Here is a 14,815-nt window from a genome sequence, read left to right as displayed (position 1 = left end):
GCTCATGAATGCATTAAACGAGCTCGTTCACTAACTCATTGGTTTAGCAGCTAAAACGAACAAATACAAATATTTAAACAATTGTTTTTACATGACAGCTACATAGTTTTATTTTAAACTATGTAATTTTGATAAATTAATAAAATAAATTATATTAAACTAACTACGAGTTAGTCTGAAGGATGTTAATCGAGCATTCATTCAGTTTGTAAACTTTTTATCACAATCACATACGAGCTAGTTTACAAACTCTTAATTGAGTTGTATACACGAATTTGTTAGTGAATAATTAAATGAGCTTATTTACGAGCTCTTTGTTAACACAAACGAGCTGATCATTATGTTAATCTTCAACTCGTTTAAATGAACGAACTTAAATCAAGCTCGAACTCGATTCGTTTAGTATTCGAATAAACACGAACTGATTTGTCATCCAGCCGAATTTTAAGTTGCTCACTGCAATTCATTTTACAACCCTGAATGGGCACAAAATCGACAAGTCTTCATGTAATTTGATATGACGTGTTACTAGTAGTTCAATTGGTGATTTGTTGTTTTTGCTTAGATGTCGTAGTAAATAACACGTCAAAGATAATGATAGCAGTGTCCCCGTAACTGAGTGTTTAGGAGTGTAAACAAGGCAAGTCGAGTCTGAGTTAGGCCGAGCTCGAACGAGCTTAAATTTTTAAGTTCGAGCTCGAACAATATTCCAACTGCTCGACTTTGTGCTCGAGTTCGACTTGAATTTAATAAAATTAAAAATAATTATTAAAAAATAATCATGTAACACGCAATTTCACCCTTTACATAATATACACTTAAATTTAAAGGTATGGAAAATTAATATAATTATAATAAATTATTATTAACAAAGCTCGTTTAGCCCTGTTTAGACTTGCGAGCTTCACGAGTCTCAGTAATTGATACTCGAGCCCGGCTTGTGGTGAAGTTCGAGTAGCTCGACTTCATGGTCGGCTCGAAAAACAGGCAACTTTGAGTAAGTCACGAGTAGTTTACACCCGTATGAAAGTCCGAGAGAGAAATAGGCTGGGCTGGGCCTGATAAAGTCATATAGAGCCCAAATCAAAAACAATTTTGATTAATTTCCTTTTTAAAAACGAATAAGATGTTTCTTGTTAGAAAGGTCAGAACAGATTCAATGAGATTATTAAACTAAGCTCTCGTCTCTGATTCTCATTCACATTCAAACTCAACTACCAACAAACAATTACTCTATTCACTTCACTTCTTACATACAAACCAATCTAAACTCTGTCTTTTTAATTACCGGATTTGATTCGAAACTTTAATTTGATTCAAATTTAACAATGGCGCCGCCAGCAGCGACGGACGACGATGAGGTGATGAAGGACGAGAAGAATCCGCCGCCTCTCGACGAAGGCGACATCGCCCTTCTCAAAACCTATGTATGTATTACTTTTTTTTTTTGATAAAGATCTAATTTTTATTTTGAAATTTGTAATTTGATAATAATTGTTCATTCTTTTGTAGGGATTGGGTCCTTACTCAAACACCATTAAGAAGGAAGAGAAGGAAATTAAGGATTTAGCTAAGAAAATTAATGATCTTCGAGGTACCTTTATCATTATTTTATTTTAATTTAAAATTTTATTGTTAATCTAGGTATAGAAAACGGGATATTTGGACACCGACATGGCAAAACAGTGTTATTTTAGGTTTCTATGAAAAAAAATATGAATGAATGAGTGAAGACAGAAACCCTAGTGGTGGTGCTACCTAGTTGTTAATTCATTGCTAGTATGTATGAATGAGTGAAGACAGAACCCTAGTTCGAGTTTTCTCTGCCTTGGTTAATAGTTTTGTAATTGGAATTACTTTGTTTTGTTCAGTTATGTTAAAGATTTATTTGCAATAGACTGAAACATATGCATTTTTCAATTTCACATCTAGGTTTTAAGGCATAAGTCTGGTGGACAGTGTAGCACAGCTGACTTTGTTTTTGTTTTTTTTGAAGTTTTAGCTTTTAAATCGGGCCTTGTTTCTGTTTGGTAATTACAATAGGTATAAAGGAATCAGACACTGGATTAGTTGCTCCAAGTCAATGGGATCTTGTCTCTGATAAGCAAATGATGCAGGAGGAGCAACCTCTTCAAGTATTTTATCTATTATTCATTACTATTACTTATTTTGTTTGAATAAACACCACAGTATGCTCATTATTAAATTTTCTTATTTTGTATATCTTATGTTGTGATAGGTTGCAAGGTGCACCAAGATTATTAATCCTAACACCGAGGACGCCAAATATGTTATCAATGTTAAGCAAATTGCTAAGGTCTCTTCTTCTTTTTCTTGCTAAGTTTGTTTTCCATCTTTATTTAACTGTCTCAAAGATTTTTCAAGCGGCTATTCAATGCTTTGTTTTTTTTTTATGGTAGTTAACTCTTATCGGACTTTCATTGTTTAACAGAGTATATGTATTATGTAGGTAGAAAAACTTAAGTATCAAACATTCGCATATAAGTTATTTAATTGCCAGATTTGCTTTCTCAGTACTCCGTTATAAAATTTTGTTGGATTTTTGTAGTTTGTGGTTGGACTTGGCGACAAAGTCTCCCCAACAGATATTGAAGAAGGCATGCGAGTTGGGTAGGTTTCTTCTTTAATCATTTTATTTTGTGATCTTTTTTAATTTCTCATGAAAGGACTATGGATTTGCAATTTATATGTATCTATATGTTCAATTTGTTTCCATAATTGATAGTGATTGTGCTGTCCTTGCAGGGTTGATCGCAACAAGTACCAGATTCAGATCCCATTGCCTCCAAAGATTGATCCAAGTGTTACTATGATGACTGTAGAAGAAAAACCTGATGTAACATATAATGATGTTGGCGGATGTAAAGAGCAAATAGAAAAGATGCGAGAAGTGAGTATATTAACTATACATATTTTGTTTCTACATATTCTGGTTAAGATATCTCAAGTTGCCTGTTCTTCCATAGGTTGTTGAGCTTCCCATGCTTCATCCAGAGAAATTTGTGAAGCTTGGAATTGATCCTCCTAAAGGTGTTTTATGCTATGGTCCTCCTGGAACTGGGAAAACACTTTTGGCTAGAGCTGTAGCCAACAGAACTGATGCATGTTTCATTCGGGTTATTGGAAGTGAACTTGTTCAAAAGTATGTCGGTGAAGGTGCCCGTATGGTTCGGGAGCTTTTCCAGGTCAATTGCTTGTCATGCCTCTATATTCTTAAATCAAAATTTTCCTTTACTTGTATTTAACTGACATTTGACTTATCTGTAGATGGCACGGTCAAAAAAGGCATGCATAGTCTTTTTTGATGAAGTCGATGCAATTGGTGGTGCCCGTTTTGACGATGGTGTGGGTGGAGATAACGAGGTTCAACGTACAATGCTTGAAATCGTTAATCAGCTTGATGGTTTTGATGCCCGAGGAAATATCAAAGTTCTAATGGCAACAAACAGGCATGTTTTTAACATACTGCACGAGTGTATTTATTTAATCATTTCTTCTTGCCCTACTGTGAACAATTTTCATTAGCACATGGCTCATATGATGTCATACTTTGTTATATTGTTTGCAGACCTGATACGCTGGATCCAGCATTGTTACGTCCAGGGAGACTTGATCGTAAGATTGAGTTTGGATTACCTGATTTAGAGAGCAGGGCACAGATTTTCAAGATCCATACAAGGACTATGAACTGCGAAAGAGATATTCGTTTTGAGCTCCTTGCCCGTCTTTGTCCAAATTCCACCGGTACGTATGCTGTTCTAAATATTACTGTATGATTCATTTTGCATATGATGTTCTGTGAAGGCACCTTGGATGGATTTTAGAGAAGTGAGATTATTCTATTTTCCTCTGTAATGAGGGTTGGATGAGTCCATGCCAATAATTTCTAGTCTAGAATACAATTGCTGTCACGATTAAGTGAAGCTAGATTATATTATATAGGGTAACACTTATTGGAACTTGTATCAAGAGGGACTATGTTTAAGTGAGCTTTTTGGGATTGTTTTGCAGGAGCCGACATTAGGAGTGTTTGCACGGAGGCAGGGATGTACGCTATTAGGGCACGAAGGAAGACTGTGACTGAGAAGGACTTCCTAGATGCAGTAAACAAGGTCATCAAGGGGTATCAGAAGTTCAGCGCAACACCCAAGTACATGGTCTATAATTAACGGAGATTCATCTCTGATGTATTTCATGTTGGAATTGTGCCTATTTATTTTCAATCACTTTATTCTACTTTTTCCCCATTTAGCATTCATTGAGTCTTAGTTTCATTTGAAGCTACAACTGTATGCCTTTTGTTCGTTGATGTTTCTGTATGTACCTTTGCGGCAGGGCTCATTAAAATTTATCAGAATTTGGGTTTTTAATTTGATTCTTGCCACTTGGAAATTTAAGATGATAAATTGAAAGCTAGTGATCTATTTATTTACATTTGTGTGCCAAACAATTACACAATCTGCAATGCTGTTTGTAAAAGCAACTGAACTATGGCAAAACAAAAAATTTGAATATTTTTCTGCTGGGAATGAGTTACAATGCAGGCCGTAAGCTGGGTCTCAGAAAGCACCATAAAGTATCAACAGCAATGCTAAAATCAGAGCCATTGTTGAGGTATGTTTTCTTATAGCAAAAGAGCTATGACGTGCGGCTGTCTCATGCTTTCCAAGATCAATCATAATCTCGAATCTGCAAGTATCTTGAGATGGATCGAGAGTTGTAAGAGCTGTTAAGTTGTTAAATTCACATGAACCCTTTCTCTGATCCATTGTCTGGTAATACATGTTAAAAGCATAAGAGGCATTGTCTCTGGCATCCAGTCTACCGCATGAAGATCCAAATCCGAGACTCGTGCAGTCCGCGTAAGAGCAAGCGTAGCTCAGGCTACCGGGAAAATTGGGGTCAATCATGCTGGCATCAGGTGACATTATGCACCACTCTCTGCGCAAATACTTCACACCTTTTGCCGGAACAAGAGATTTCCCATTCCCCATTTTGAGTTGATACTTGATTGTTCCGTCAAAGTAGAACACACCCCAGTGCCTTTCGAAATTTCCGGGCTGGACACTTTTACGATCCTCATCAAGGAGCGAAAACAGATAGATATCAGGAGGAGTTCGGCGTTTTGGGGTGCCTTGACCTTGAAATATTCGATTCATAAGTCCAAGATAGAACTTCTGAGCATAAGCTGGATTTGCGCTAGGATCGCCGTCTGTTGGCCATCCAATCTCACCAATGATGACAGTCATATTCGAGAAACCGTTCTTTTCAAGAGCAGAAATAAGAGTGTCGTAGTTTGCCTCGAGCACATTGGTATAGGATATTGAACCGTCGACAACCGGGGCGGCAGAGCCGCCGAAGAAGGCGTAGTCTTTCGGGAAATTGGGATCAGCGTTAAGGCTAAGGAATGGGTAGATGTTGATTGTAAGAGGAGCATTACTGTCACTGAGAAACTTGACAATAGCGATCATTAGATCGCGGATATCGGCTCGGAAATCGCCACCGGAAGGCAATCCGGAATCGGTCTGGTAGACATCTGCATTTAGTGGTACTGTCACCTTCACTTGTCTTGCTAAGCCAGCTTTAATTAAGGCTGCTTGAATATTTTGCAGTGCTGGATATGTTGTCTGAAGATAAGTATCCTTATATGTCTTCAGAAATGGTTCATTTCCTACAGCAACATACCTGACAAATACACAAAAGTTCAGTACATATGATATGCATGTAATAGACAATTAAAATCAAAGAAACAAACACAAATTATTAGTAGGAGGATGCCGGTCTGTGTTGCAATTTGACTTCTAGTTCTGTAACTATGTTGTACGATTTTTTCTCTCCATATTTTGGCATATTGTTTCTGTTGTAAAAATATCTTTTAAACTTCTAAACAATATATATAAACCTAAAAAGAATATTATTCACCATATTTTGTTTCTTGACTTTTGGTTTATTTCAGTGTTTTTGTTTTCGTTTCCGTCCTACATAGCTTTAGAATAAAAGTAACTTAACTCCTTAAACTTTAAAATAAAAACCGTGAAAAGGAAATGCAAATTGAAAAACGACCATAAATTTTATAAGTATTGGTTATAAATAAAAAAAATTGGAGTTTCAAAAGCGTTTTCGAGAGTGAAACAAACAACGAAATATAGGATTCAAAATGTTCAATTTCTAGGATTTTCTCACTATGAATAAACAATACTAAGAGTAAATAATTTCATGTGTTTATATTTTTAACCAAAATAATAAATATGTTTACACAAAAAATCGTGATAATATGATGTAATTCTCATTTTAAACTCACATAACCCCTTTTAAAATTGAAATAAAATAAAAATATCAATTGTGTATGTAAACCTTTCATAGAATTTAAAACTAAATCATCAACTATAAAAAAAATTGGACATAGTTTTAAACTGAGGTTGGATACATTGATCATAAATTATGGATTATATTATCAGAATTTTATAAAGAATATAATTATTTATTTTGATAAAAGATAAAACATGTCAATGAAAAAAGATGAATATAGTCAAATATTTTGTTTTTCACCTTATATCAACTCCATATCTAGATATGTAATCAGAAACATTTTGTTGAACCCAATTGACAGCAGCCTGAACACTACTTGCAAGTGGTGCCAGAAAATCATTTGGTATACCAACCATAACTTCAATACCAGAGTGACCCAAAGCTTTGAGTGGACCGGGTTCAGCTTCAAATAACTTAACCTTGTCAAAACCATTGTCTCTCAATAATTGAACCACTATGTTAGGCTGTAGAGGATGAGTTGTTTGAGTCCCCCAATTACATGCTAACCCTTTTACACCCTTAACCAAATCTTGATCATAACCAATCAACCAAACCAACAAGAACCCCAAAATGTAGCCATGACCCATTTTTTTTTTTTAAAAAAGTTGATAGGTTTGTTTGGTTTTTGTTTCTCAATGGTTATTTATACTTGGGATCCAAGAAACTGCACAAAGGATAAAAGTTTCCCTTAAAGGAAGAATTTTTGGTTAACATAAAGATTCAAGAAAGAACAAGATTCCAAGGTGAAACCTAGTTGAAACATTAAGCACTTGAAGAAAATTAGAGATTTATTTGGAGTATATGTAACATCAAGAAAGGAATTGAGTGTACAAGTTGGTTATATGATTTCAGATTATTTTGTTATGTGGATAAATAAAAAATTAACAAAAAGGAAAGAATTGATGTACCTTTTTTCCTGCTAGGACTTTTTGTATACTCCAAAAAAGATGTTTCTTGAAAAGTATCTTCATTTTTTAAAAAATTTATTATTGAGTTTTATTTTTGGACGTTTAATTTTATTGTTTAAAATGGTTTTTAAATTATATAATTATAATATATTTTTAGAAGAAATGAATTATTATATCATCTTTGTTTTGACGTTTTTATTCTTTTGTGGCGCATAATAATTTTTAAAGTTTTTGCATTGTTGTTATTCCTTGGCCATGAGGTCACGGGGCATGTTGGGCAAGAGAGAGAGTTCCACGTTTAAATGGTAAGTAAATTGCTTGATCAATTGAAATACTTCACTGTCGACTGGCTTTATGATTACATAATAGAAAGGAAATTGGGTTACTCAAGAATGAAGAAGTTATTAGCAGAAAATGTAGAATTTGGAGGGTTATTCACACACTGTTACTATTAGGTGAAGTCGACTGCTCTTTATTTGTTTTATTCCTAGGTCGTTTTGACCTTTTCGAAAAAGTAATTTGGTTAACGACGTCGTTTTGATCTTCTAAAAAAATAAAATTAATCGAATCGATGTCGTTTTGATCCAAGAGTTAAAAAAAAAGTAAAAATCAACCGTCTTTTTCAACGAACAATAGATTTGCGGTACATAAATTCAAATCAAACCCTAATCAATGCCGGAACATCCTACAAAAATATGATCAAAATTCAGTCGGTGCTATAAAATATTCAAAACTAATATTTTAATGTTATCATTCTATTATATAACATCATATCGATTGCTCTTATAGTCTATTTTGTGAAAATTTATGAAGAATTTTTTTCAATAAGTTTGAACCTTATGCAGAATTATTTATAGATTAGAAAAAAAATAGAGAAATGAATCCAAGTTAATCTAAATAAAGTATACTCAAACACGCCATCAAGAATTAAATACAACAAGGATTACCAATATTACAGTACTTATGATTAAGATAATGTAATGACTAATGAAATGAGTCGCATGCAAGCTACAATGAATGCTTGTAAACGGAGTGCGTTAAAAAAAGAGTTATAGAAATAAACGTTAAATTTAATCATTTTATATTTAGTTTTATTACAATTATCTATGTGAACCGTTAGAACTATAGGTGAGTATTTGGTCGGTTTAGCCAAACCATAATATTTAAAACTAAATTAACCGATCATCGATGCTCAAAACTAAATTGAATGAATATGAAGCCATCACTGATAACCAGATCTACAAAAAAATAACCCAAATTGAATAAGTCAACAATTTAGTAAGCTCAGTTAAAACTGAAAAAAAATATAGGAAAAAATTATTTTTCTAAAATCAACTTTTTATTTTATTTAGTTGATTCAATTAATTTAAATAATCTAAATTTCAAACCAAATCAATAACCAAAAATTAAAAAATTTAAATTTCAAAACCAACCGACACTAAAGCAAACTAATTAATCATAATCAACTTAATTATTTAAATCGGTCAGTTAAATATTTTGCTCATTTCTAATCAGAACCGTTAGACGATATATTTTTGGATTGGGATTCCCTCAAGTTCATTTGAACTTGAGGGGGTCATGTTTATAATTTACACCGTTCATTATAAAATGAACGGTGTAGATTAATTTGATCAAAATTATATTTTTTTGATCTACACCGTTCATTTTATAATGAACGGTGTAAATCGTGAACATGATCCTCTCAGGTTCAAAATGAACTTAGGCAATCTCAATCCTATATTTTTCTTTTAAGTGTAGAAATCTCATGAATATGCTTGAAGAATCTAACCATTCGGGTAGCCTTCACCGGCGACAATATTTTTTTTTGATACTCAATAATACGTGGGATATATTAATTTTAATTTATTAAATAATTTTATGGTTAGGAATTTTCTGAACCTCTAAAAGTGTAAAACCAAGAATGAGGTAGGTGTCGGTGTGGGAACAGAGCCAACTACGAAAGGACCTACTGATTCAGTAAGACAATTGACTGACACTAATTTGGTTTCTAATATGTCCCTTTCTTTTCTCAATTCTATTTTTGCTCATTCTCACATTATTCCATTTCTCATTTCTAAACTTTAATTATTCAGTTTTTGAGTTCCAAACTTGCATTTATACAATCACTCCCATCTCATCATTCACAAATCATTAGTCGCATGTAAAACCGAATAACCAATCCGACAAATCAAATTGATTCAATTTATATTATACAAAATGAATTTTATTAATTCTATTCGATTTTGAACATATAAGATATATGTAAAAACTGAAACAAAATAACTAAACTAAGATTATCAACAAATTATGTTTCATTCATTTAAAAAATAAATACTTACTCCAATTGGAGTACTTAACAAATTGGCTTGATTTAATCTTTTCTGATTCGGTTTGGTTTGAATTGAATGGACACCCAACAAATGATGTATTACCTCCAATAATTGCTAAATGAAATGGAATGGTATTCTTTTCTAATTAAAAAAAAATATAAACTCAAGATTTTTCAAATGAATTTGTATTATTCATATTTTATAAAGTTAACACTAAGTAGATTGGTACCAATCAATCAATACAAAACAAAAACATACTATAATAAGAAAATTACAATATCTTGAAAATGTTAATAAAGTTCAATTTTTGCATATTTTTAGAATTAGTACTAGTACTAGTCCAAGATAACTACAATTGTAAACATTTTATAGTTTACTCAATGCATCAAATTAGCATACCAACTATAATCTAATTTTTGTGATTAATATCTCACTTATACCATAAATTAACTAATCTTTTCCCAAATCAAAAGAAAAGAATAATTATCATTACAAGCTATAGCCTATAAGTAAGACTTAATATAGGCTTAATTTAGTTAAATGTTGAAGTAGTGTAGAACAAGACTCAGTGAGTCACCCACCCACACTGAGCTTAAATATAATACTTAAATGAAACACATAACAATCCCTTATTTCTCGCTAAATGTGCTAACACATTTGTGTGTTTTTCTTCAGATTTGACAAATTCTGCTTCTTTCTCTGCTCTTCTTCAACTGAAAACTCAATTTTTACCATTAATGCTGCTGTTTTTTAGAGAGAGAAACAGTTTTAGAGAGAGAAAGAGATGCTTTGTCTAAAAACAGAAGTCCTCGACGACCACGACGACTCTAACAACAACAGTATCAATACTTATACTAGTCCTACTAACAATGGCAGTACTGGGTTTGGTTTTGTTTTACCTTTAAATTTGTAAGAACAATGCTTTTACTGTATTTATCTGCTTGTTGTAAAGTTTGAATCTTTTTAGTGTTTTGGTTAGTGGGTTTAACTGTTTTTTGTAAAGTTTGAATCTTTTTAGTGTTTTGGTTGGTGGGTGAAGGATTAATTTTTGTATTATACAATGTGGTTATGTATTAATTGAGTTGGGTTGTTTTTTTTACAGAGGAAGTTCGATTCATAAGTATATATGGAAGACTGGTAAAGTGGTGTCTAGTCGATCTATTTATTGTGGAGATGCCTCTCCTTCTTCAGTATGTGATCTTGAGGTATTTTACTACTGCATTTTGTTTAACAATTTTATATAGTATGAACAATTACTAAGAGATTGAGCATAGCAAATGCAGCTGCTATATTTGCATTTGTGTGTTATGGTCCTCTTTTATTTGCTGTAAAATAGTTCTATAATGTTAGAGTAGATGTAATAGCCTCTTAGTGGATGATATAATCATAAGTTCATCACCATTCCACTGAATTTTTTGTCATGGTCCTTCTTGGATTATTGCTCGTGGAAACAATTGGATTACTCATTGCTGCATTCGGCTAAAGAAACATTGGTAATTTTGTTTGTAAACAATCACGGTCCTTGACTGTTATTGCTCCGACGACGACTTTGTTTTCTCAATTGCATTGTTCAAAGTTGCAAAACCACAACAGCCATATGATGATATGTTATGTAAATAAAATGAAGGTGATTTCGTCATAATATGACTCTCATCAAAAGTAATGAGTCTAAAAGCTCCAGTAATCACTTCTATTAGATTAGAAGTTTGGCCTAAAGGTTAACATTTTTCCGTAAGCTCTTATTCATTCTAGAATTTAGCACATTATAAGCTTCAGCAAGCTGTTCTTAAAGCAACTCCTCTTCCATTTCGTCCTTTATCGCTTGATTTACCTTTTCATCATTTCAAATAAAAGATTCTGATTTTCATTATTGTCAGGATACTAAATCCCCGGATGAAGGAAGTGGACAATTGAAAGGTGGGAACATGTATTATAAATACCAGCTAGAGGAAGATGTAAGATGATTTCAATATATCAACTTATTTTATTATATCTTTAATAAGTATAATTAAATTTAGGTTGGTGATTAAATATATATGTTTGACCATCTCAGGTCAAAAAGTTGCAACAGCAGTTGCAAGAGGAGATTGACTTGCGTCTAGCCTTAGCAAGCGCTGTTGAACACTCCGATTCATCTTACTCCAGTTCACCTTGCCAGATTCCAGATAAGGTTAACATCCGCAGACATGTTCTCCTCCTATAATTATCTTCTTCTTAGCTTATCTTCTGCTGCATATTGTTTTCCTCATCTTAAGCCTCATAATGTAAATAACAGGCCCAAGAGCTTTTGGATAGCATTGCTATTTTGGAGATTACTGTATCTAAGCTTGAACAAGAATCGGTTACCCTGCAATATGCGCTTAGTCAGGAGAGAAGTGAGCGGCGTATTGCTGAGTACCGTTTAAGGCATGTGGGCTGTCCTCCATCACTAACAGTGGACTACTCTCAGGTATGTTTAACTTTCCGAAATTTTATCCCCTTATATTAGTTTATTTAGAGCTTCTATTTAATTGAACATGAAATTTTGGATCTGCTTATCATGAAATAAACAAGTTATATTTAGCTCGGTTATTGGAATGCTATTCTTCTGATGTAAAAACAAAAAGTGATTACAAACAGCAGAATTCTTAGTATATAGTTTGTTGCAGCAGAGTAGACGTTGCAGCAAAGAGAAAGTAGAAGTAAAAGTCGAGGATAAGCCCCCATGGAAAGATGTAACTGAAAAGCCAAATAAGGATCATTTTGTTGAGAAACTTTGTTGCCACCCCAATCGGCTCTCAGAGGAAATGGTCTCGTGCATGAGAGATATTTTTGTTTTCTTAGCAGATTCTTCCAAGCACGCTTCTTCTGAGTGTACGGCTTCACCATCTTCGCCTCAGGGGCACCTTTCTTACTCTTCTTTGACATCTTTTCCAGACTCGCCCCAAATGAGTTCATTTATGAAGAGTCCCACAATTGAAACTGGGCAAGGGTTTGGCGTCTCTGAAAGATATTCCAAGGTTGATCCATATAATGTCCCTGGTAAGGTAGACTGGATAGAATGCATTGGAGCCTACACTTTAGCAATCGAGGTCTCCTGGTTATCTGTTGGGAAGAAAGAACTCGAGTACGCTTCTGGAGCTCTCAAACGGTTTAGGTTGGTTTCTCAACTCCAGTTCGAACCAAATTATTCCAATTCGTCTTTTCTAAATCTAGGCACCCCGCACCCCTTCTATGCATTATGAGTTTTCTTGATTATCTTTTAAGCATGGTTTTGGAAACTAACTTTTACATTACTCCTTATGCTTAGTTGGATAGTATTAAATGATGTTGTAACCCTTCTATTTTCCTTCTTGAACCACAGTAAATAATTCATATTGTATGTAGTTATCTTGCTTTGGGGATTTACGCTCTAGCTTCTTCAATTGAGGGTGTTGACTAAAATTCTTGGCTTTTGGGTTATCTTGTTTCCATGCTTCATAGGTTACTTGTTGAGCATTTAGCTGAAGTTGACCCAGCTATCCTGAATTGCAATGAGAAGATGGCATTTTGGATTAATGTGTACAATGCTTTGATAATGCATGTAAGTCTCTTTTCACACTTTATTCAATATTTCCATTATATGCATTTGAGAGTCTTTCAACCCTAGTTTTACTCGATTTTCATATCCACCTATCTCATTTCTAATTTTGTACATTTGTGTGTTTATCTGTGAGCGTACTTGAGCACTCTATTCCTCAGCTCAGATCTATTCAAAATAGGACTATGGTTATGGTACTTAATCATGGTTTTTCATATTCTTGACGACGAAATATCCTACTTTTACATTTCCTATTGTTTATTTGCTTCTTCTCAGGCATTTTTAGCATATGGAGTTCCAAGAAGTGATATGAAATTATTTTCATTGATGCAAAAGGTTTGCTTTCATAGTTCTTTTACTCAAGTTTATGCAGCATGCTCGTCAAAATTATAGTGAGATAAATGGCTTGCTCTCATTCAGGCTGCTTACACCATTGGAGGACGTTCAGTCACTGCTGCTGACATTGAGTTTGGAATTTTGAAGATGAAACCTCCAGCCCATCGCCCACAAATAGTATGTTTCATGCATTATTTCCTCAAAAATAAAAAACTCTCGACGTTGAGTTTCCATTTTAGTTTTACCTTTCACATACTATCCCAAGTGCATGACAACATTTAATTTAAATGGCCTGCAAAATAAGTTGCAGTTTCCAAAAATGTATAGATGGTCTTTGATCTGTTCCCGTCATATGATTTAGCATACGCTTTTGAGTTCTGACAACCATAACTCAATGTCAGGCCTTGCTACTCGCTCTTCAGAAATTTAAGGTAACTGAGGAGCCCAAGTTCTCCATTGATCAACACGAGCCTCTCCTAGCTTTTGCTCTAAGTTTTGGGATGCATTCTTCACCAGCAGTGAGTACTTTTGCCTCTTGTTCTCCTTGTCTAGTGAAGCAAAATCTTCAGCAGTGAAACTAACCTAATTAAAGAAATGAGCATAAATGAGACATGAACATGTGTTATTCTATGACATGAAAATAGCCACGTTTAAGTACACTACCAGTCTCGTACGAGTAAATATCTGGTTGAGTACAAGCAAATGTATATTTAAAGTGTTTGTAGAGATGGAGTCTCTTCGGGTTAGATTTAGTTGCTTTACGGAATACTCTGGTTGACCTGAAGATGGTGAACTAAGAAGAGTTAGATTATATGCTAATTTATTTGACCGTTTCTCTTGGTGATCAGGTACGTATTTTCAGACCAGAAAATGTGAAAGAGTTGCTTACAATTTCATTGAAAGATTATGTGCAAGCATCTGTTGGTATAAGCAGTAAGGGTAAAGTCTTGGTACCGAAGTTGTTGTATTGTTTCACAAAAGGCATTGTAGAGGACGTACAGCTTCCTGAGTGGATTTGCCAGTTTCTTTCTCCCGAGCAAGCTGCCACGGTTAGAGATTGTTTATCTAACCACAAGTGGAGGCTCCTTGGTGCTCGAAGCTTTTCTGTTCTGCCCTTCGATTCAAGGTTCCGCTTCCTTTTCCTGTTGTAGAAAATTATAGAGCCAAGCACCCAGTCATGGATGACCTTCTGGTTACATCAAATCTGTTGTACAGTTGCATTTCATTGATAAAGAAGTTTTGTTTATTGTTGTGGAATCCAAATCGACGAGTCCGATTATTATGTAGAAATCCAATCTCTAGTAGCGGACCTAGAATTTGAAGTTTTGTAATTATATTTTTTTCATCTTTCT

At 34.0% G+C, this 14,815-nt stretch overlaps 3 protein-coding genes across 4 annotated transcripts; 2 read left to right on the top strand and 1 right to left on the bottom strand.

Moving 5' to 3' along the window:
- Positions 1–1,132: 1,132 nt before the first annotated feature.
- LOC126667946 (26S proteasome regulatory subunit 7-like) lies at positions 1,133–4,391 on the top strand. The gene is made up of 10 exons (XM_050361100.2): positions 1,133–1,427; positions 1,513–1,594; positions 2,044–2,135; positions 2,240–2,317; positions 2,570–2,631; positions 2,767–2,911; positions 2,988–3,206; positions 3,289–3,470; positions 3,590–3,765; positions 4,033–4,391. Exons 1-10 carry the CDS (start codon positions 1,329–1,331, stop codon positions 4,188–4,190), a joined length of 1,293 nt encoding a protein of 430 aa, XP_050217057.1. The 5' UTR covers positions 1,133–1,328; the 3' UTR covers positions 4,191–4,391.
- A 29-nt stretch (positions 4,392–4,420) lies between these two features.
- LOC126667945 (glucan endo-1,3-beta-glucosidase 5) lies at positions 4,421–7,197 on the bottom strand. The gene is made up of 2 exons (XM_050361099.2): positions 6,571–7,197; positions 4,421–5,706 (listed from the first exon to the last, which is right to left on the bottom strand). The coding sequence occupies exons 1-2, from the start codon at positions 6,915–6,917 to the stop codon at positions 4,581–4,583; spliced, it is 1,473 nt and encodes a 490-aa protein (XP_050217056.1). The 5' UTR covers positions 6,918–7,197; the 3' UTR covers positions 4,421–4,580.
- Positions 7,198–10,101: 2,904 nt separating this feature from the next.
- On the top strand, positions 10,102–14,794 carry LOC126669370 (uncharacterized). Of its 2 annotated transcripts, none has more exons than XM_050362824.2 (11): positions 10,102–10,477; positions 10,671–10,773; positions 11,446–11,523; positions 11,622–11,738; positions 11,844–12,017; positions 12,220–12,704; positions 13,031–13,130; positions 13,404–13,463; positions 13,548–13,640; positions 13,865–13,981; positions 14,312–14,794. In XM_050362824.2, exons 1-11 carry the CDS (start codon positions 10,353–10,355, stop codon positions 14,612–14,614), a joined length of 1,755 nt encoding a protein of 584 aa, XP_050218781.1. In that variant the 5' UTR covers positions 10,102–10,352; the 3' UTR covers positions 14,615–14,794. The 2 variants fall into 2 exon arrangements, with proteins under 2 accessions (XP_050218781.1, XP_050218780.1); XM_050362823.2 differs by having other exon boundaries at positions 12,217–12,704.
- Positions 14,795–14,815: the final 21 nt, after the last annotated feature.

This window comes from Mercurialis annua, linkage group LG2 (assembly GCF_937616625.2).
Source record: "Mercurialis annua linkage group LG2, ddMerAnnu1.2, whole genome shotgun sequence".
Classification (NCBI taxonomy): Eukaryota; Viridiplantae; Streptophyta; class Magnoliopsida; order Malpighiales; family Euphorbiaceae; genus Mercurialis; species Mercurialis annua.
Note: the sequence above shows the minus strand (reverse complement) of the source record. Positions and strands in the feature narration are given on the sequence as shown.